The 23,887-nt window shown below is 36.1% G+C and overlaps 1 protein-coding gene across 1 annotated transcript; it reads right to left on the reverse strand.

The window, feature by feature from the left end:
- Window positions 1–8,777: 8,777 nt before the first annotated feature.
- Window positions 8,778–23,453, reverse strand: LOC115438368 (zinc finger protein 420-like). Its single transcript, XM_030161944.1, has 6 exons — window positions 23,213–23,453; window positions 20,765–20,883; window positions 18,887–19,663; window positions 17,921–17,930; window positions 11,002–11,060; window positions 8,778–10,027 (listed from the first exon to the last, which is right to left on the reverse strand). The coding sequence occupies exons 2-6, from the start codon at window positions 20,780–20,782 to the stop codon at window positions 9,113–9,115; spliced, it is 1,779 nt and encodes a 592-aa protein (XP_030017804.1). The 5' UTR covers window positions 20,783–20,883; window positions 23,213–23,453; the 3' UTR covers window positions 8,778–9,112.
- Between the last annotated feature and the right edge of the window lie 434 nt (window positions 23,454–23,887).

Raw genomic sequence — 23,887 nt, forward strand, 5'->3', positions numbered from 1 at the left:
CCCTCCAGTGGCCGAGTAGTAAGTATATACTATGTGCTCTACAAATGGTCATTTTGGACATGTACTCAAATCCATTTAAACCATAACACTCTCCATGGTCTATCACGCTGGTATCAAACATGTGGCCCGGGGGCCAAATATGGCCCGCCAAAGGGTCCATTCCAGCCCTTGGGATGAATTTGTGAAATGCAAAAATTACACTGAAGGTATTAACAATCCTTTTAGTCCAGGTTCCACATTCAGACCAATTCAATCTCAAGTGGGCAGGACCAGTCAAATACTATCATAACAACATATAAATAATGACAACTCCACATTTTTCTCTTTGTAAATGTAAATATTTTCATGTATTTACACTAAAAGTATAATTTCGCAAAAAATGTGAACAAATATGAACAACCTGAAATGTCTTAAGAGAAGTAAGTACAATTTTAACAAGATTCTGCCTGTTATTAAATGTTTTGTGTATTTGTAGATCCACTGTGATCTGTAAGTTATAATGTACAGGGTGGGGAAGCAAAATGTACAATGAACATTTAGTTGTTTTTTCTCAGCAGGCACTACGTCAGTTGTTTTGAAACCAAACATATATTGATGTCATAATCATACCTAACACTATTATCCATACCTTTTCAGAAACTTTTGCCCATATGAGTAATCAGGAAAGCAAACGTCAAAGAGTGTGTGATTTGCTGAATGCACTCGTCACACCAAAGGAGATTTCAAAAATAGTTGGAGTGTCCATAAAGACTGTTTATAATGGAAAGAAGAGAATGACTATGAGCAAAACTATTACCAGAAAGTCTGGAAGATACTATTAAAGAAGAATGGGAGAAGTTGTCACCCCAATATTTGAGGAACACTTGTGCAAGTTTCAGGAAGCGTGTGAAGGCAGTTATTGAGAAAGAAGGAGGACACATAGAATAAAAACATTTTCTATTATGTACATTTTCTTGTGGCAAATAAATTCTCATGACTGTCAATAAACTAATTGGTCATACACTGTCTTTCAATCCCTGCCTCAAAATATTGTACATTTTGCTTCCCCACCCTGTACATTGTATAGTTTTTCACATTTTGTTGCCAAAAACTAAAGAAACAGTGACTATTTTAGTAAAATCTTTCATGAACTGAACATAAACTCAGTGTGGTCATCCACTGTCATTGATCCAACTCCATGGGTTTTATTGGTGAATCAGCGTTGTAGAAGAGGACGGTGTTTCCATGGTAACTACGGAGCCTCTGAACGTCCAAATGAGTCATATCTGATGACTGAAAAGATGAAGAACTGTATTTACACCAATTATTATCAACAGGTATTAAACAGTTTATATCAGTAGATGGTTTAGGTTAAAGGTGGATGTTTGGGTCTTTATGGGTCAATAACCTAATAAATATGAGTAAATAATCTAGACCTCAACAAAAACCTTTATGGGTTAAAACCTCTTCACTTCCACACCGGAGATCCAGTGTCATTTTGTCACCAGGTTCAACAATAAAACTTCTGTCAATATATTCATGTTTTACCTTATTATAAAGATTGGACTGCCATTAATTTATTCTCTAAGTTTATTTTCCAGAATTCATGAACAACAAAATATAATTAAAGACAGAATCAGCTGGAAAGAAAATGGAAGCTAATGACGGAGTCACGTGGTACGCCCGTCCAAGATGGCCGCTTAGGGAGAAACGGAGCTTGCCTTTCCCCAAATCCCCCTAAAAATTTTAATTTAAGTCGTTGTACGGATCGTACCTGGTATTCGGACACTTCTGGGAGGTGGCATGAGTCAGAAAAATCGCTACTCTACCCGTAATCAGCCTCTAAACGCCGGTGGAAAACTAGCGCAGGACCCCCAGCTAACTCCGCGGTCAAAGATGGCGGAGGCTCCTGTTCCATCTGAGTCCTCCCAGAGAGAGGGTGGCGGCTGAGCGGACCAGCATCCGATCTGTCCTGGAGATCCTGGCTGAAGACATGAACGTGGTGAAAAACGGAGTAGACTCCTTGAATACAACTGTTAACAATCTCGGCGGCAGGATCACGGAAGCTGAAGAGAGGATCTCCCGGTTAGAAGACGGAGAAGCTAAAGCTAAAGCTAACCCAGTCCTGAAGAACTCAGTGAAACAGAACCAGCAGCTGCGGGAAAAAGGGGTTTATTGGAGGGATTTTCCCGACGCCAGAATATCAGAATCACCGGTATTAGAGAGGGGGTGGAGGGTCGGGATTTGGAAGGATTTTTAACACTGTTGAATGAGGCGCTGGACACTGACGTAGATGCTAACTCTGAGACGGACAGAACCACCGGGTCGGCCCGGCACCTCCGGACGACTCAAGGCCGAAGCACAGCATCTGTGTGCGGGACAAATCCAAGGCCGCGGTTCTCACAGCCGCGACGAAAAAGAATCAGGTCACCTGGAGAGACATGAGGGTCCGCTTTTTTCAAGACTACGCCCAGGAGGTACAGGAAAAACCAAAGAAATATGAGGAGGTTCGGCACATGCTGCAACAACGGAGGATTGATTAGGCACTACGGAAGCCCGCAGGTCTGACTGTCACACCGGATAACCGGCGACACCAGTTCTCCAGCCCTGCGGAGGTGAAGAAGTTTTTAAACGGCCGGGAAGCAACGGAGAAGACCGCGGAGAAAGGTAAGGGACAGGTGGCATCAGCATGGGCGGAAGAGGAGGAGTGTGTCCGATGTGGATTCAACTGAATAAACAAACGGATCACGTTTTACAACATGGAGGGAAACTGGACACACATGGAGGACTGAACCTGACTGAGGAGGACTGCTGGACCTTTTCTTTTTCCTGTTGGGATACACTTTAGTCCTACTGAGATGATATCGGACATTTAAGACTGAAGTGAGTTATGGACAGTGCACTCCATTGTGTTCGAAGGTTTCTGTTTTTTTCTTCTTTGGTTGTTCTTCACTGAACGGGTAAGGTGACTTCAGTTACTTTCTACACCCACGTAACTCCGTCAATAATAGTTTGTATATTGTAGGTGTGAAGTTAATAACAGTGTGTTAGAGGGGTGGTTTAGGTGCAGACATACACATATAGACCTCCCGCAGTTTGACTTCAGTAGGACTGATGTAAGTTGTACGGAGTGTGAAGCATTAAGAAATTCAACGACTATAATAATTTGTCTTAGAAATGAGTGAGGGTTGGGGATGGGCAAACTGGGAGGTAAGGCATTAATGGGAACCTTGAGTACTGCTGGCCTGCAGGAGTTTTGTTTTGTGGGTTTCTGTTTAACCCAATGGTTCCAGCTGTTCTTTTTTCCTTCTCTTTTTTGTTCGTTTTATTGTGTCTACAGTGTCTTACAAGTGTGTTTATTTGGTCCACTGATTCTTACCAAGAATGTAGTTATAAATCAACGTGGATTGGGCAGGTGGAGCGTGGCGTTTCTGCTTATTTAGAATAATATAATAAAACACTCCCAGATGACTATCTTTAAAATAGTGTCTTGGAATATAGCAGGTTGCCACAATGTTGTTAAAAGGAAAAAGATCCTCACCTACTTGAAACAGAGAAAAACAGACATCGCTTTTATTCAGGAGACTCATTTAAATGATGATGAATCTATTAAAAGGGACTGGGTGGGACAAGTTTATTTTAGCACATATTCCAATAGGAAAACAGGGGTGATCATATTGATTAGGAAGAACATAGATTTTCATGTACTGAGACATTACTCTCATCAGGAAGGTAGATGGGTGATCTTGGATGCTGCTCTAGAGGGTCAGAAACTACTTTTGTAAACATATATGCCCCGAACACATCACAACCAGAGTTTTTTTATGAAGTTTGCAATTTAGTAAGGAGTGTAGGCAATGACAACATCATAATTGGAGGAGATTTTAACCAGGTTAGGGACGTTTGTTTGGATAAATCCTCCCAACCTAGGCCGGGTAATGACCCAGCGCACGCAGCTGTAGATGTGATGATGGAAGATTTGGGATTGGTGGATGTGTGGAGATTATTCCATCCACAAGAAAAAGACTGTACATTTTTTTCTCACCCGCATTCTACCCATTCCAGAATTCATTATTTCCTGATCTCCCACTCACTGGTGAGTCAGACTCTTAATGCCACAATTGGCAACATAGTTCTAACTGACCATGCTCCAGTGGATGTAGTCATGTCTACAACAAAAAATATAAAATCTACGGTGAGGTGGCGCTTAAATAATTTATTGCTAAATAGTGAGGAATATTGTGACTACCTAAGAAAAGCAATGAAGGAATTTGGGGAATTTAATGAGGACTCAATTGAGGATATTGGAATAACTTGGGATGCTTTTAAAGCTTTTGTAAGGGGGCGTCTCATTCAATATAGCTCTTGAATTACAAAAGCAGAGAGGGATAGAATACAGAAGCTAGAGCAAGACATCAAGGAACTTGAGAAACAACATATACAGCACCCAGAGAGGGAAATTTGGAACAAGCTAATTAAATTAAAATACAAGCTGAACAATAATCTACAGAAAAAAGCTGAATATGCTCTATTCTGTTCCAATCAAAAATATTTTGAACAAGGTGAGAGAGCGGGCAAGTTGTTAGCACATAGGGTAAAACAGATGCAAACTTGTAATTTAATTCCATCCATATTTGATCACACTAATAAGGTGATAACGAATAAAAAGGCGGTTAATGAAGTATTTCAAGCATTTTACCAAAATTTATATACATCACAAGGGAACGTTGATGAAAGGAAAACGACAGATTTCTTTTGCTCTATTAAAATTCCAACTCTAACTGAGGAACATAGAAACTCATTAGAAGGAGAAATTACGTTAGTGGAGGTTAAACAGGCAATTCATAGTCTCAAGTTAGGTAAAGCTCCTGGCAATGATGGATTTCCGTCTGATTTTTATAAGAAATTTCTGGAAGATCTTGCCCCAAGATTGTTAGCCATCTACCAGGATGCTTTACGGAGGGGTAGACTCCCAGCTAGCATGAGATCAGCTGTTATCACTTTACTACATAAAAAAGGGAAAAACCCACAATACTGTGGAAACTATCGTCCTATTTCATTAATTAACGTTGATGAAAAAATAATCTCCAAGGTGCTTGCTGCCAGGCTAGAAAAGGTGCTTCCTAATCTGGTACACGTAGATCAAGTTGGGTTCGTTAAAAATAGGTGCTCAGCTGACAATCTCCTCAGAATATTACACATAATGTGGAAAAGCAGGAATAATATAGACCCCATAGTGTCCTTCTCCCTAGATGCGGAGAAGGCATTTGATAAAGTGGAATTTGCTTTTCTTTTTCATACACTGGAGAGATTTGGATTCGGTCCATCTTTTAGGCAGTGGTTACAATTAGTATATACAGAGCCAATGGCTACAATACTTACTAATGGAGTGATGTCACCCTTATTCAAACTTAGTCGTGGCACTAGGCAGGGTTCCCCCCTGTCGCTGTTGATATTCGCCTTATTTCTGGAACCACTGGCAATTGCATTGCATGAAAGTAAAGATATTAAGGGGGTTCAAATGGGCCGGGAAGAACATAAACTTTTTTTATACGCAGATGACATTCTTTTGATCACAAGTAACCCAAACACAGCAGTGTCCAAGATCTCTTCCATTATTGATCTATTTTCAGAAATCTCTGGCTACACAGTTAATTGGACCAAGTCAGAGGCCATGCCTATCTCTAAAATATGTCCCCCGGCCATGAGAGAATCATGGCAATACAAGTGGATGCCAGCGGGCCTGACTTATTTGGGGATCAAATCGACACCAGGATTGGACAAAATAATGCAATCTAATATTTCTCCAGTTATTCAAGCTATTCAGCCTCTCTTACAAAACTGGGCTAAATTGAATATGTCTTTGTTAGGAAGGATTAATTTGGTTAAGATGATCATCTTCCCTAAAATCCAATATATTCTGTATATGCTACCATTAAATTTTCCTCCCAGCCTTCTGAAACTATATAATACTGTTGTAGAGAGTTATATATGGTCAGGCAAAAGACCAACCTTTAGCCGTTCAAAATTATATGCGGCCAAAAAAAATGGAGGCTTATCATTGTTCAAAATAGAGTGGTATCAATATGCCTTTTCACTCTCCCAGTTAACTAAGATAAATAATTTGCAGGAGCAGTTGCCTTCCTGGGTTAAAATAGAAGAAGTGGTGGTCCCAACTTCCCTTGAGGCATTTCTTACTCAGAGGGGAAGACCGGTACCCTTTAAGGATCTAGTACTGACATTTGTGCAAGAAACTTGGATGGGTGCTCACCAACTTATAAAATCTAGCCCATACCTTACTCCTAAATCCTCTATTTGGTATAACAAAAAAATATTAATTGGCAAAAAACCTGTAATATGGGAGAAATGGGCCAAAGCGGGAATAAACTTGCTTTGTGACTTACTTAGCGAAAATGGATTGATGTCATTTGATGAAATTAAGCAAAAATTTAACCTTAGACAAGAGGAGTTTTGGAAATCCATACAGATTGGGCACTGTATTAAAACTACCCGGGGGAGGAACCCTGACCCTGTGACCAGGATTCAAGAGTTAGTCCTTGTAACTAGACATAAAAAACATGGAGCTTCTAAATTTTATGAACTTTTCAGGGAGACATGATCCCCCCATTTGGAGGGGCTGAGAATGTGCTAGGAGAAAGACATGGACAAACAGATTTCAGCAGATAGATGGATGAAGTTGGTTGCATCCTGGCATAACTGTTCTCATGAAGCACAATCTCAGCTAATTCAGTACAAATTGTTAAATAGAAACCACTGGACACTTAGTAAAATGGCCAAACTAAAACTTAGGGACAGTGATAAATGCTGGAGGTGCCAGAAGGAAGTGGGATCTCTTGTACACATGTTATATTCTTGTGAAAAAAATGTACAACTGTGGGAAGGGGTTGTTACCCTCTTAAATGATTTGTTTCGAATGCAACTGTCCAAGACTCCAGCTCTGTGTGTTTTGGGTCTGCTGCCAGACAGTAACACTCTGACTGCAAGACAGAGACTGTGGATACGTTTAGCTACTACTACAGGATGTAGAATAATTCTGAGACACTGGAAGTCATCTAGTCCCTGCTGTTTTAAGGAATGGATTGAATTGATGACAAGAATGGCTACTTTTGAGCGAGTCACATACAGAGTAATGGGGAGAGAAGACATTTTCAATAAAGTCTGGGGCTCCTTTCTGACGTCAGTAGAGAGGATGTCTATATAAACGTAAGGCGCCGGGTGTGGTCTGACCTAATCCAGTATACTGACTGAGAGGTAGAATAAGAGGACAAATGTAGAACTTCAATGTAAGGCACAAGTGGTGTTTTTATTTTATTTTATTTTTTTTATTTATTTTAGTTTGTTTGCTGGTGTTTGTCTTAAGTGCATATTTGAAAACCAGACAGTGGATGATATTTATGTCTTCTATTTTGTGATGATGTTGTACTGTCTGTCAAAATATCAATTAAAAAAACAAAAAAGAAAGAAATGGAAGCTAATAAGACTTCCACCTGTTTGGTCACATGACTGGTCACATGACTGGTCCATTCCATCATGAATTCCACCTCATCTTTACCAAAGCTTAAGCCCCTTTGAAAACTATGACTAGACCATAAATCCAATTATTTGTTTTCAGTTTTGTTTGATACTAAATTCTTTGTTTATTTTGTTGAAAATCTTATTATTCATTCATTTATTTAATTCTAATGGAGCCACAGGCCATTTTTGGTCTTCCATTGAACACAAAACCAAGAGAAAGCGGCTGAAACTGAAGTCTCTGCATTTTTACAGAAACCCCGCCCCCACAGCCTGTACTGCGCTGTCATTGGCTAGAGATAGAAACTCACTGAATAAAAGTCGACACCAAAAAAACTAAACAAGTAAAATATAAAAGATGACATAAATGAACCACCACACTCTAACAGATAATTGAGGAGTATTATTGTAGTTTCATGTACATTTTGACAAAAAAGTGACACATTTTGCCTAAAATCTGAAAATACACAATCTGTTTTTAATAAGCTCAGACCTTAACAGTTCACTTCTCCATCAGCTGCAATTAAGACTTCCATTAACCCTCTGGTTCCTGCCCATAGAGGTCCTTCTAATCTCATAAAGCGCATCATCTGTGCAGCGGTGCAGTCCCGTCCAAATGTTTATCATACACTGTTTTCTAAACTTTTTATTTCATCAACTCGAACCGTAAACAAAAATACAAAATATTCAATAACTGTCATATTTTAACCTTTTACATGTCATGTTTGTAATGTAAACAAAGCATATTTTTTGATGCAAAAAAATAAAACACAAACTTTTTTTCCCCCAGAAAACACTACAGAGGAGCTGAATTATAATTTTTTTTTTTTTTTTTTTTTTTTGCAGCCTGGCATACGTCAGTGTTTAACAGAGACATTATATGTATTATTATTTTTTGTGCTTCTATTTTGATATTAATGAGAAAGACTTATAATAATGAGGGGAAAAATCATTTTACTGTTACCAGGTTAACCCTTTCATACATGAATTATGAAAAAAAAGTATCTAGATTTTTGTTTTAGATTGATTTCATTTCTCAAAATTAGACTAAGGTTGAAATGCATTTTGAATTTTTTTTTATTTTTTTAAATGTGGTTTTATTAAGAAGATATTTATCCTCCTGAGACCCAGGAAAGTACAAGTTTGGGCTTTTTTTAAATTAAATAATTGCCTGTATTGGAAACATCATGATGCAGCACTTTTTTCAGATGCATTTTTAAAAATTTTATGGAATGTCCTTTGCAGTGGACAGGTATTTTTTTATTTATTTATTTATTTATTTATTTTATATAAAGCTGTGTAACTCTTGTCCACAAACATGGACAGAAAACCCATGGTGGGGTCTTTGGAGTTTAACTTTATGAGATCACAGAGCAGTCCACATTCTAAAACTAAGCTGATACTTCTTTTCATGATATTGCTTAAGGTCTATAGAGACTGCCCCCATATGGTTTGGAGAATATTGCCTTTATAACCCTTTGGAAAGTGAACTTAAACTATGTGTCAGCAAATGTGGATGTTATGCATGAAAGGGTTAAATAAGAGAAAATATCTAGTTTTGTGTAAACATATAGATGAGTAACAATGATGGCGGGTGTCCTCACTCACACCTGTGCCTCCTCTTTTGGTTACACCAGGTGAAGTTCATGTTGCAGCGCTCACACTTGTACGGTTTTTCTCCGGTGTGGACACGTTCATGTTCTTTGAGTGCTTTGTATGAACTCAACCTCTTCCCACAATGTTCACAGGAGAAAATGGTCTCTCTGGTGTGGATGTTCTTGTGGATTCTGTAGGCATTAAGATGTGTGAACCTTTTCCCGCAGGGCTCACAGTGGTAGGGTTTCTCTCCGGTGTGGATGCGTTGGTGGACGACCAGGTGTTCCTGCCGGGTGAAACATTTCCCACATTCGCTGCAGTGATGCTGCTTCTCTCCGGTGTGAATGAGCCGGTGATGGTTCAGATTGGTCAACTGGGAGAAGTTTTTCCCGCACTGTTTGCAGTTGTATGGTCTCTCTCCGGTATGGATGCGCTGGTGCTGGCGATAGTTGGCCGGTCTGGCAAATGTTTTCCCACAGAACTCACAAGTGTACGGTTTCTCTCCTGTGTGAACTCTCCGGTGAACAGTCAGGTCTCTTTTCGTTTTGAACGGTTTCTCGCAGAACTCACAGTTGAAGGGTTTCTCCCCAGTATGCACCCTCTGGTGGATGGTGAGATGTTCGGATCTTTTGAAGGATTTGTTGCAGTGCTTGCAGCTGAACGGTCTCTCTCCAGTGTGAATCCTCTGGTGAATCATTAGACTTCCTTTAGTCGTGTACATTTTCTCACACTGGTCGCAGTTGAACAGCTTTTCTCCCGTGTGAAGTTTCAGATGAATCATCAGATGATCGGATCTTTTGAAGGTTTTGTCGCAGAGTTCGCAGCAGAAGGGTCTTTCTCCGGTGTGAACTCTTTGATGAGTTGTTAATTTACTTGTCGAGGTGAACTCTTTGTCGCAGAGATCACAGCGGTAAGTTTTCTGCATAGATAAAAAGAAATAACACATCCACCTAAATATAAAAATAACTCAGATAAATATAATCCAACCAACCCCGCACCCAAATGAGCCCACATGGAACCACAATAACATCGCCTTTTCCAACAAGATTCCCAGGAACATTTATTACCACAAATTTATTTACCTGGTAAATGAATTTCTGTTCATCTGTGTGATTAGGCTGATATTTATCTGATGTTTCCTGGAACGACTCCGTGTTTATGGAGCACTTTTTTGAAAACCAGAAAGAAAAGGATCGGATAGGAAAAGATGTGGTTTTGCGTTGACAAGGTTTTAGTAAAGAAAAAAACGTTTCAGAATAACATTTTTTCTTCATTTATAGAAAACAACTGAACAATTAACTAAAATCATAAATAGTTCATAAAACTGTAAAAACAAAAAAATCCAAAGCTGGACGCCAAGAAAAGTTCCAAAACATGAGGAAATAACAGGTTTCATGGTCTATAAAACTACTTCAGACATGTCGTCTTTGTTTCACATTATGATTTAGTGAAAATAATCTCAATCCCATCAGAACTAGAGGTCGACCGATATGGGTTTTTCTAAGGCCAATGCAGATTTTCTAAAATTTGGTCAGCTGATGGTTGATATCTACAGCTGATATTTAAGGCTGTTTTTTTTGTTTTTTGTTTTTTTTAAAGTACATTGACCGTAAAATACAATTGAAACACTCAGCAATGCAGCAATATAAATGAAATCATTAATACACATACACATAGAACTCTTTTAACATTTATTGAATTTCAAGTGCTGCTCACACACATGCCTGATCAAATATCTCATAACATTTTTACAGCTGATCAAATATTGGCTTTCAAAAAAAAAAAAAATTAAAGTCGATATTGAAAAAATCAATATATCGGCCAGCTGATATATCGGTCTACCTCTAATCAGAACAGACTTTAACCGGTTACAAAAATAGCGAGAACATTCACCTTTTGTGTAGAATTCATGTTTGTTGTTTCAGGAAGTGAAGTCGCCGAACACATGACTCCTGTGAGAAGAATTCAGCGTTAAACTAAAGAAGCAAATTCACAAACAAAGACATTATAAAGACATGAGGAAGGAAAAACTGATGCATCTCTGCGATAAAAGTTGATATTCATCTAAACTTTCAGAGAAACAAGACTGTGTTTCAGTTTTTCTCCAGTTTCATTAAACTTTTTGTCTGTCAAGGCTTAAATCTTTGCAGGAACATGAATAAAACCCACGTGAAAACTGGGAGAATTATTGCAGATCATTTGTAAACGTCCGTGTAGATTAGGAACGTAGAACTGCATCATATCATGAACATGTCACAGGTTCTTTAACCCTTTAGTATCTGCCCATAGAGTGTCGGAATAATGTCAGCGTTTTTTTTGGTTTTTTTTTTTTTTTTTATACCGTTTGTTTTTAACTTTTACATTTTTTTTGGAATTCACCAACTTGAGCCATAAACAAAAATACAAAATACTCAATAACTGTCATATTTTTTACCCTTTCACTGCCATGCTTGTAATGGAAACATACCTTTTTTTCCCCAATAGTCTACATAAAAATTGCATTAGTTATTTTTTGATTTTTTTCATCCTGTCATGTCAACATGTGTCAACATTGGTTAATATGCATTATTTATTTCTGGTGTTAAGTTAAATGCTAAAATGTGTCAGTGTGCATTTTGTACGCACTTGGTAGGAATTTATCATTGTTTATAATCTGCTGATTTTAATGGTCAGGTCTGAATTTTAGAAATCACGCAAAATTGAACAACTTTTGAATTCTGACCTAAAACAAATAGTGAAAAATAATATAAGCTTTTATAACATGAAGTCCAAAGTGTGTATAACATGCACACCTGGACACCAGAGGGTTAAATATAGTAATAAATCAGATACATACAGCTGGGGTCTACAATGAGAACATATGTGAGTAAATTTAGGGTTTAAAGAACAAGTAGATGTGTTGGAAAACACTGGAATCACTTTTACAAACATGTAAACTGTATTATTGTTTTTATACTCGGTTTTTACACTATTTGTAGTTTTGTGAAAAAAAGCCTGTTTTTTTACCATTCACTTTTTGCCTATGTTTTACATTTCTACACATATATTTATTCTATAATATATGAGCCAAATTCCCAGTAGCCAGGATTTGAGGACTGGACGAGTCCGTTTATTTTACTGATCTGATTTCACTTCCTCAACTTGAATGTGAAAAGATGTGACTTGATGTTCAGGACTATTTACACCTCACCAAACAGATCAAAAATGAACAAAATAATAATAATAATAATAAAAAAAAAGAATAATCAAAAAACAACAAAAATGACCAAAATAATCAAAAAATGAAGAAAATAACAAACAGAACAAAAATAGAGAAAATGAACAAAAATGAGCCAAAATGAAAAAAATATTTTTAAAAATTAAGCAGCAGTAGGGACAATAATAAAGAAACTATCAATAACATGGGAAAAAAATAGCAAAAATAGTCAACAAATGGACAACAAAATGGACAAAAAAACTAGGGAAATATGGACAAAAAACAAAGAAAATATGTACAAAATAATCAACAAATGTTAAAGTCAACGAAATGGACACAAAAAAAACCCAAGGAAAATATGGACAAATTAATCAACAAATAATAAAGAATGTAAACAAAATAATAATAAAGAAAAAAACAAGACAAATATGGACTAAATGAGCAAAATAATTTACAAATTTTTAAGAAAGTCAACAAAATCGACAAAAAACAAGGAAAATATGGACAAAATAAACAATAATCAAATATTAGAGAAAGTAAACAAAATGGACAAAAAGTAAGGAAAATATATATACAAAAATGAGCACAATAATCAACAAAATGAACAAATATAAAGAAAATAGTAAACCAAAGATATTATAATACTGTGCTTTTTTCTTTTTGCCAGTGTTTTACACTCATGTACATATATGTATTTATTCTGTTCTATGTGAGACCTGAGGATAAACCAGACCAGTTCTGTGTTTATGTGCAAAAACTTGACCTGAACCTGATTCTGATTCTAATGTGTCCATGAATCTGCAGAAACACACTATTATATTCATAGAAATTCCTAAAAATAGCACAGACACGTACCTGTAGAATGTGTGAAAGGACTTCAGCTCCTGTTTCTGCTTCTTTCTGCAGCTTCAGCTCCTTCATGGACACAAATAAACGGGTCCGGTGGGAAAAGCTAAGCTAACCTGGAGCTAAGCTAATGCAAGAAACACAAACTACAGAAAAGGGCAGAAACACTCCGGTAAGATGACACCAACAACGGACAGAACACATGAAGGTGAGGAGTTTAAAAAAAGGGTTAAGAAAGAAAACAATTAGCAACAATTAGCAGTATGTTTTCACATACAACGTACCCGTAGTGGTGCGCATGCGCGGCAGTTAAGTGACGGCGCAAATGGAGCCGTTTCAGGTTGTTTTTACTATAAAAACCCGAACACATGATTATTATTCCTATTTTACAGAAAACCGCACTGAAAGAAACTGAAATAAACTAATACAACGCAACTCACGTCAGTTTCCAGAAGGAAGAACCTCCTGGTTCGACCGGTCCGCGGTAAAAACGGTCCGTGTGGAAACAACGTCCCTTCACAGCAGGTCCTGTCTCTTTAAAATCCTTCCATCAAACTTAAACTAGATTTTTTTTTTTTTTTTAATTGAAAAAATACAAACTGTCAATGAGGATAATAATACAGTAATACAAATGAACATAAATGAAATAAAGTACAAAAATCATGGGGATATGTAGGGCAAGAGCAAAAACACATTCAAATACAATACAGTTCAAATCATTAGGCATTTTAAATTAATGTATAGGAGCAGAGATGCAACAGAGAAGACTTTTTAAATTAAAATAATAAGTAATGAGCAATGTTGTGGCTTATTTTCATTGCATTTTTTTTCTCTAATTTTCTTAGGGACAAGACAAACATTTTAAATTTATTTGTAAATCCAGAGGAGGGCTTGTTATTTCTCCATTTTGCACAGTGGATATATTTACCCAATAATAAAATTATATTAATGATATCTGAAACGGATGAGGCCAAATTATCCATATAAAAATAATATGATATAATTCAAAACATGGAATATCATGAATTTTTAGTGAAATCCAATTATTTATGTCTGACCAAAGACAGTGAACTGGATCTAAAGTTGATCTCTGAACCCACTGAATATTATCAGTAAGTTTAATTCACAGACAGATCAGATAAAGCCAATTAAGAGTTAAATATTAACAATAATTAACAATTTTATGACAGTAATAAAGTTTATCTGCACCCAATGAATTAAATGATAGAAATAAAAGGAATGAAGTTCTGCTCCACACATTTACAAATATTTAACTTTTCTTCTTTTTTTTTTTTCATCAACCAAACATATTTTCTCCATGGCAACAGCAGCTGAGGATTATGGGTATGGCAGCGTTTAGAATAAGTCACAGTGAAACCAGAACATTTGGGTTCTGTTCCAAGATCAGAAAAAGAAGGACATTAGTATTAAATCAACATCACTGCTGTGTAAAGCTCACTCTGTTTGGTTGATTGCTGTAATTTTAAACAAATGTATTCAACCTTCACCCAAAGTCATGTTTATGTCACAACCGCCTGAAATCAACAGCATTAGTTATGACCAAAATAATTTTTAATGTTTCTGTAATGTCTAATAGAGCAGTCTGTAGAAACTCTTCAGTCCAAATGACATTTTTAAAGCCTAAATACAGTTATTATTGTTATCCACAAATTTTCAAGTTTACTTTTTACAAATAAACAAAAAAAAACAAAACAGAAAACATACTAAAAAAAACCCATTATTATTCCCCGATTAATTGTCAATTTATAGTTATTTACTTGTATTCTTGAACAGAAAAAATAAGTTACTGTTTCTCAGATAAAGTGTCAGTGGAGGTAAACAATCATAGCAATTATGTTCTTATTTAATTATTTTTGGTTAATTTTATTATATATTTTGGTCAGTTTTTGTTCATTTTATTTCATTTTGTTGACAATTGAATTCTTTTGCATTTATTTTTAATGATTTATTTGGATAGTTTGGTCAGTATTTGTTTATTTTTGTTCATTTCATGTTAATTTTGTTGACAATTATGTTTTTTTAAAAATAATTTTTCTTCATTTTCCTGTGTATTTTCAGTTCAGTTTTGTTTTCTTCATTGTGTTGACTATTGAGTTCAGTTCAGATAAACAGATGTTTGTTACATTATGTAAAGCTGTGACTGATTATTTTTCAAACTTTAAAGTTAAAAGTTTGAATTTTGCTAAAACAACAAAACAACAATGGTCAAGACTATGTCTGAGGCGTTAATTAAAATAAAGATTCTGAGTAGAAGTGTCACTGTTTTCAGGCGATAAATTTTAAAGAACGTAAAGGTGTGAACTGTCATATTCAACAACAAATGAAAACATTTCCAAGTTGATGAATTCAGTAAAGTGTATAAGTGTAAGAATACTGAAAAAGACGAAGTAAAAACACATATAAGACACAGGAGGCCAGTTTATGTAAATAACTTATAATTAAATGGAAACTTCATAAATATTAGCATGTAAATAGTCAGTAAGCATTTGGAAATATAAGGTTAAATCAATCACAATATAAATATTTGCCACTTGAATACTTCTTCTACTTCTTTAATAACAAAAAACTGTCTCTGTTCTTACAAGGCTTAGTGCAGAACCAAAGGCGTTTTAGGCACCACATCAACAAAATAAAAATATAAAACCAACATCATCATCAGAACAAACTAAAAGGAATCCTTCAACATGTGATGATGCACGTGGACTCAAAGGTTGAAGCTTTTTGGATGTTTGAGATGCTTTTTGTACATATGAAATGGTCCAAAATGATGATAAATGATATAAATACTGAACATCCATAAGATCATGATACTGACAGCAGAAGTGTTAATACTGGTTATGACCGGTTTCTTTTTCTGGGTTGGATATATTCGACACTAAAGGCCTGATTTACTAAGATCGCAAATAACAGCTGCAAATTTACTTCCTCGAGCTAAAAAATGTGCATGTGACAGGTGACCAACTACGATTACCTGCGCAAATGACAACAGGTCAAAGTCTTATAGACCGCCCTATTTACATGAGGAGTTTGCATATGCTACTGGTTGTTGTCATGGAGACAGTACGCTGTAAAAGCTGCTCTGGGATACACCAGCACTAATGGTAACAGTGACTGAAATGATCCAGACGCACGGAAATGGAACATTAGAGGAGTTTAGTTAAAGAAGGTATGGATGACTCCTTTTACAGTGATGAAAGTGAGGAAAGAAAAAAAACCTGAACTTTTCTGAGCATTTCATTCTGCGTGCTCTCAGGTGCATTCTGGTGCACTGTGGGAGCAAAAACCTGTAAAGCATTAAGGTTCAAAATGAATGAAAAAATACACTTGAACGTCTTTTGGATTCCTGCCTCACACTTCAGTTCGTCCCCGCGCTGAAGGACGATGGATTCTGACATGATTTCACAAATATTTAGACCAAATACATTGGCGGTAAAATACTCAAAGCGAATCCGCCATCTTGTCTCCAGAGACACGAAACAGACCATGTGTCATCAACGGACCAATCAGAGCTGTCGATACAAGTTGTTTTTTTTTTTTTTAGTTTAGTTTACTTCAGACACAGACATAATACAAAATATATGGAAGAAAAACAATAATAATAATAAACAATACCCTAATGAGAAGTCAAACAATAGAAAAAAAAGAACAAATGTTGTGCCTGAAAGGGAGTAGGAAGAAGCAGTTGCTTATCCAGTCCTACCCCCAGATTCCACGTTCCACGTTGTAAACGAGCATCTCATTGGTCGAGATGAATGGAGAAGAAAGCAATATGGCCGCACCCATGAGACGGACCCAAATGAACATAATTTACACTTTTCATAGCGATTTATGCATAATTTTCCAGCTGAAACGTTGCCAAACCGGACGGAAATGATCTGGACACGTTTAATTTACCGGAACATATGCTCGGTTTTCAGAAAAAAACGGATTTCCGGCAAAAATCGGAACACTTTCATCACTGCTTTAATAACTGGACCCAAATGGTCCCTCGTTCATCTACCAGTTCTAAAATGGCATTGTGGGTGGGACATATGTGTAGATTAGTTTTTCTTCCGTTATTCCATAAATGTTGACACGATCAGAACAGATTCATTCTCTGCGTTGCCTTTTGTTTGGTCTATGTCGTCTCCTCGCCACAACAACTGCAGACGGTTTTAAACAAAGCTGTGCCAGTTCAAACCTTTCAGACGTGATAAATATAGATGCAAAATCCACCACCGTAACCTGCTTCAGGTTTGGTCAATCACATTACGCACGCTACATAAATTACATTACATCAGCAAACATTTTTATCCAAAACAACTTACAAAAGAGAGGATCAAATCAAGCATCAGTGCTAAAGTACAATAAGCAAAACACTATCAAGTGCAAGAAAAACTGGGTGAAATGCAATTGTAGCAAAAGGAATTTAAAAAAAAAAAAGGATTTGTTTGTAAATATTTGCATCTACTCCTTCCAAGAATTTTGCACGTTCTGGCAGAAACGCCCATATTGCATATTCATCAAGGCCCATTTGAGAAGCACAACCCTCAGTGCATCCTGTTAGTAGATCAGCTTCAACGTGTTTTTACACACGCAAACCTTTAATAAATCAGGCCCTAAGTGAACATTTAATGGTTGAAGCTGATGAGTTGAATCAGTCAAATGTTCGACATGATGAACTGTGTGACTTTGGTCCATATTATAACGGTGATGATTGGGTCATCCAGACCGGGTTGGTGATCCTGGTCTGCAGGGGTTAGTACCGACCAAACATGGACTAAGGAAAGACCAAACAACCTCAGGACTGTTGAGCATCTGTGTGAGGTGATGGTAAATAAATCTGATCCACGGAGGTCCAACTCCATCCTGGACAAAAGGATTTAAGGGTTGGATGAGTCCGTTTACTAACGATTAGTCTCATTTGTCTGGTATCACCTCCTCAACTTACATCCAACAGGGAAAGATGTGTTCAGGACTATTTACACCTCAACAAAAAAGATCAACTAATAAAAAACAGAAGATAATAACTAACAAACAGCACAAAAATGAACAAAATAATAGAAAAAAGTAAGAAAATAACTAACAAATGGGACAAAAATTTACAAAATGACAGAAAAAAATGAAGAAAATAACTAATAAATAGGACAAAAATGAACAAAATAACAGAACAAATGAAGAAAATAACCAACAAACAGTATAAAAATGAACAAAATAATAGAAAAAATGAAGAAAATAACTAACACATAGGACAAAAATTAACAAAATAAAAGAAAAAAATAAGAAAATAACCAACAAACAGCACAAAAATTAACTAAATAATAGAAAAAATGAAGAATATAACTAACAAATAGGACAAAAATGAACAAAATAAAAAAAATAAGAAAATAACTAACAAATAAGACAAAAATGAACAAAATAACAGAAAAAAAAAATGAAAATAACCAACAGCACAAAAATGAACAAAATAATAGAAAAAATGAATAAAAATAAACAGTACAAAACTGAACAACAGTTAAACACCTGTACTTAATTAAATACTTAACACTCTTTTAATTGGATGAATATGACCTGTCTTTACTTGTTTTGTGACACGGACCAATAGGCTACTTGACTTAGGAACTTTTTTTCCCGGGTAATTTTGTCCGAAACACATCAATGTTTTTCAAAATCCCAGGTAAATGATAAAAGTTCCTGCTAAGGCTGCATTTCCAGGTAAAGTCTGGTCTAGGACACAGTCTGGTCCGGGTCCATCTGGGTCGGGTCCAGCTCCGTACACTTGTGTTTCTTCAGCTGTTCAGACCATTTGAAGTTCTTCTTACAGTGACCGCACCAGTAGGGTTTCTCTCCGGTGTGGACGCGCTCGTGTTTGATGAGTTGCGTAGACGTGATGAAGGCTTTGTCGCAGTGTTTGCACTTGTAGCGCTTGTCTGCGGTGTGGATGCGCTCGTGGACCTGAAGGGCGTTGTAACAGCTCAACACCTTCCCACAGTGTTTACAGGAGAAGATGGTTTCTTTGGTGTGGATGTTCCTGTGGTCGCTGTAGGTGTGCAGGTTGGTGAATCGCTTCCCGCAGTCGTCACAGTGGTAGGGTTTCTCTCCGGTGTGGATCCGTTGGTGGATGATCAGGCTTTCTCGCCGGGCAAAGCTGTTCCCGCAAGAAACACATCGATGCAGTTTCTCTCCGGTATGAAGGGCCTGGTGACGCTTCAGGTGATACAACCGAGAGAATGTTTTCCCGCACTGTTCGCAGTTGTACGGTTTCTCTCCGGTGTGGACGTTCTGATGAACTAAAGCGTCTCTTCTGGTTTTAAAAGGTTTGTTACAGAAGTCGCAGTTGAAGAGTTTGTCTCCGGTGTGACCGCGCAGATGCATCAGTAAACTCCCTTTAGTCGTGTACGTTTTGTCGCAGAAGTGGCAGCTGTACGGTCTCTCTCCGGTGTGAACTCTCTGGTGAATCTTTAACTGATACGCTGTGTTGAAGTCTTTCTCACAGTCCTCACAGTGGTGAACCTACAGAGACACAAAAACACATGACATGTCCAGGAAACCAGCACTTTGTGTAAAATGTAAATAAAGACAAAGTCACAATTTTTTCGGGATTGTATGGAAAAGGTAATGATGTGACAGTTTTAAATGTCCAGTTTTGGTTTGTAGCGTTTACTCGTAAAGACCCAAAGAACCACCGTCAAACTAAACCATCTACTGATGTAGCTGCTTAATACCTGTTGATCCACTGATCCTATCAATACATGTCAATAATTGGTGTAAAATACAATTATTCATCTTTTCATGGTCATCAGATATGACTCATTTGGACGTTCAGAGGCTCCGTAGTTACTGTGGAAACACCATCATCTTCTACAACATTGATTCACCAGTAAAACCCATGGAGTTGGATCAATGACAATGGATGGACACACTGGGTTTATGTTCAGTTCATGATAGATTTGACTAAAATAGTCACTTTCTCTTTAGTTTTTGGCAACAAAAGGTGAAAAACTTTACAACATAAGGCACAAAAAGACAAAAAAAATCTATAAAATAAACAAAAATGAATACAAAAATTTACAACATAATAAAGAATGAGAAAAATAACAAATAAAATGAACAAAAATGAAGGAAAAAAATACTAACCAACAAAATGCACAAAAATTGTCAAAGTCATCAATAAAATTAAAATGAATTAAAAAATGGAAAAAAAAATAAACAAGAAGAAAATATGCCAAAAATTGAACAAAATCGAAGGGAAAAAAAAGTAAAATAGGCAACGAAATGAACAAAAACAAATACAAATACAAAATAATGAGTACCATGAGCAAAATATGTGTGTAGATGGTTGTTTTCATGTTTATTTAATTATAGTTTTGACTGAAAAAGTTACTTTTTCTTCAGTTTTCTTTGTTTTGATCAGTGAATTAAATATAGAAAAATACAAGATTGACACTGAAAACTGTAAAATACTTAGGATAATATTATAATAAATGGTGATAAATCTTTACGGGTTAAATAATAAAGAGATCCCATTTATCTCAGCCACGAAAAACACCTTCTGTTACATCATTAAAACAGACTTTAGTTCAGGAGTCGATAATAAAAACAGGTTAATGTTACCTTTGGTGTAGACGTCATGTTTGTTGTTCAGTCGAGTGATGATGTTCCACAGCGACATCGACGACCACACACCTGAGACCAGACGAATCCACATGAAATCACAGAAGAAGAAAAAACACCTGAAACCAGATAAATCCACACGAAACCACAGAATGAAGCACATGAAACAAAACTGAACAGGAAAAAAAATCAATAATATGAACAATAACCAAAAAATCAAACAAAATGAACAAATAAATCTAATGCGTTTACATGCACTTCCGATATATGATAATAAATAAACCCTGTTTTTGATGTTTCAGTCCATTATTGGATTTATTTCAGAGTTCGTTCATATGTAGTGATGTTGAATCCAACTTCCTGTTATATCCATCTACTTCTGTTTTCTATGATTTAATCATTTTTCCACATGTTCAGATGTAACAAAACTAAATCAGGCAGATTAACTTGTAAACACACATGAAGACATCAGAGTATTGGGGACAAATCCAGGTGTGTCATCTGATTTATTGTAATCAGATTACTGCTGTTACTTGATCAAACAGATCAGATTATACTGTTTACATCGCAGGTGTCAAACATATGGCCCGTGGGCCAAAACCGTCCTTCCAAAAGGTTCAATCCAACCCAACGAAGCGAATTAGCAAAGATTACACAAAAGACATTGACAAACAGGTTGTACTGATCACAAAACTAAATTCTCTATTTGTCAGTTCCAGACATCTGTTGTTAAATGTTTTGTGTATTTGTAGATCCACAGTGGAAATGTGGAAATAAGAACACTGAGGCAGAATATGGGTAAAACTGCACTTATTTTTCCCTAAGACATTTTATTCTGTTCAGGGAAGTTCAGGTTATTCCTATTTTTTGTTCAGGAATAGTTTGTAAATATAAAACTTATTTTACTAAAATTAAAAGGAACATTTAAAGTTGACATTATTTCTTTTTATTATGTTTTATTATATTTATTCAATTTCTAAGTTATTACACTATTATTTTACAGGTCTGAGATCTTCATCTTTATTCTCTTTATTAAGTATTTATATTTTGTCTTTTTTGTTTAATTAATTAATTTATTCTTGGAGTTTCTATGTCTTATTATTATTAATTTATGATAATTGTGTCTTGGAATGTCTGATGTTTTGTATATTTTTCATATTTTATTCATATTTTTTCTATGTTCTACTGTTGAATAATAAATGCATTCTTCAATTTAAAAAAAAAAAAATATATATATATATGTATATGTATGTATATATATATATATATATATATATATATATATATATATATATATATATATATGCATACATACATACATACATATACAGGGTGGGGAAGCAGAATGTACAATGAACATTTAGTTGTTTTTTCTCAGCAGGCACTACGTCAATTGTTTTGAAACCAAACATATACTGATGTCATAATCATACCTAACACTATTATCCATACCTTTTCACAAACTTTTGCCCATATGAGTAATCAGGAAAGCAAACGTCAAAGAGTGTGTGATTTGCTGAATGCACTCGTCACACCAAAGGAGATTTCAAAAATAGTTGGAGTGTCCATAAAGACTGTTTAGAATGGAAAGAAGAGAATGACTATGAGCAAAACTATTACCAGAAAGTCTGGAAGATACTATTAAAGAAGAATGGGAGAAGTTGTCACCCCAATATTTGAGGAACACTTGCGCAAGTTTCAGGAAGCGTGTGAAGGCAGTTATTGAGAAAGAAGGAGGACACATAGAATAAAAACATTTTCTATTATGTACATTTTCTTGTGGCAAATAAATTCTCATGACTTTCTATAAACTAATTGGTCATACACTGTCTTTCAATCCCTGCCTCAAAATATTGTACATTTTGCTTCCCCACCCTGTAAATAAATAAATATATCTATATATCTATATCTATATCTATATCTATCTATCTATATATATATATATATATATATATATATATATATATATATATATATACACACACACATACACACACACACACACACATATATATATATATAATATATATATATATGTATATAATTTAGTTAGTTTTTTTTTTACAGGTCCAGCCCACTTGAAGTCAAACTGGGCGTACAGGGCCCCTGAACTAAACTGAGTTCAGCAGTCCTGGTTCACATAATCAATAATAATCCAATATTGATCAGAGTATTAGTGTGGATGACCTCTGACCTCTGACCTGGTTAATGGAGTCAGTATTGAACAGATTCAGTCCTCAGACAGTGGACCCCTTCACGTGTCAGTGGGTTTTCCACAGTGAACTCAGCTCAGTTCAACTCCACTTCACTAAACTGGGCTTAAACCTGTTTTCTTCCAGAGCTGCATGAACCACATACAAACACAAACACAACAAAGACAAACAGACACAAACACAGGAACAATGTCAACACTGACTATTTTCAGCTGCGTTTTCTCATACTACTCACCCTCAGCGATGCGCATGCGCAACAGCACTGAGCCGTTTCAGTTTGATGTTTCAGTTTGATTCCCGATTTTACAAACCGAACAAAGAAACACTACTGTGATTTATAACAAGATTTCCTACATTAAATATCAGATATTTCAGCCGTAGACACCAGCTTCTGCTGCACATCCCATCGGTCCGACGCTAAAACCTGTCCGTAACGCAACAACGTCGCTTCACAAATTCAGCTTCTTTTTATGTGAGTTTTCTTACGTTAAAATTCAAAATTCAATCCATTTCTGTGATTTAGAAGAGGACTGACTACACTAAACATCAGATATTAGAACCGTAGACACCAGCTTCTAGTAAATATCCCATCAGTCCGACACTAAAAGCTGTCCGTGCCACAACAACATCCCGTCACAACATTTGGCTTCTTATTTTATTATTATTATTTTTTTATTTCCTGACTTTACAAACTGAACACAGAAGCATTACTGTAATTTATCAGAGGATTGAATACATTAAAGATCAGATATTTAGGCCGTAGCCCTCAGCTTCCACCATATATCCCAACAGTCCGACACTAAAAACTGTCCGTGTCGAAACAACATCGCTTCACAAAATTCGGCTTCTTTTTTCTTTACTTTACAAACTGAACACAAACGAATTAATCTGGTTTATAAGAGGATTTACT

The sequence above is a fragment of the Sphaeramia orbicularis genome, chromosome 18, assembly GCF_902148855.1.
Source record: "Sphaeramia orbicularis chromosome 18, fSphaOr1.1, whole genome shotgun sequence".
In the NCBI taxonomy this organism is placed as follows: domain Eukaryota; kingdom Metazoa; phylum Chordata; class Actinopteri; order Kurtiformes; family Apogonidae; genus Sphaeramia; species Sphaeramia orbicularis.

What these genes read in the sequence shown, in the direction of transcription:
- LOC115438368 (XM_030161944.1), bottom strand. An exon ending in ACATGAATTCTACACAAAAG is followed by an intron (nt 10,028 to 11,001) that starts GTGAATGTTCTC and finishes TTATCTATGCAG; the next exon opens with AAAACTTACCGCTGTGATCT.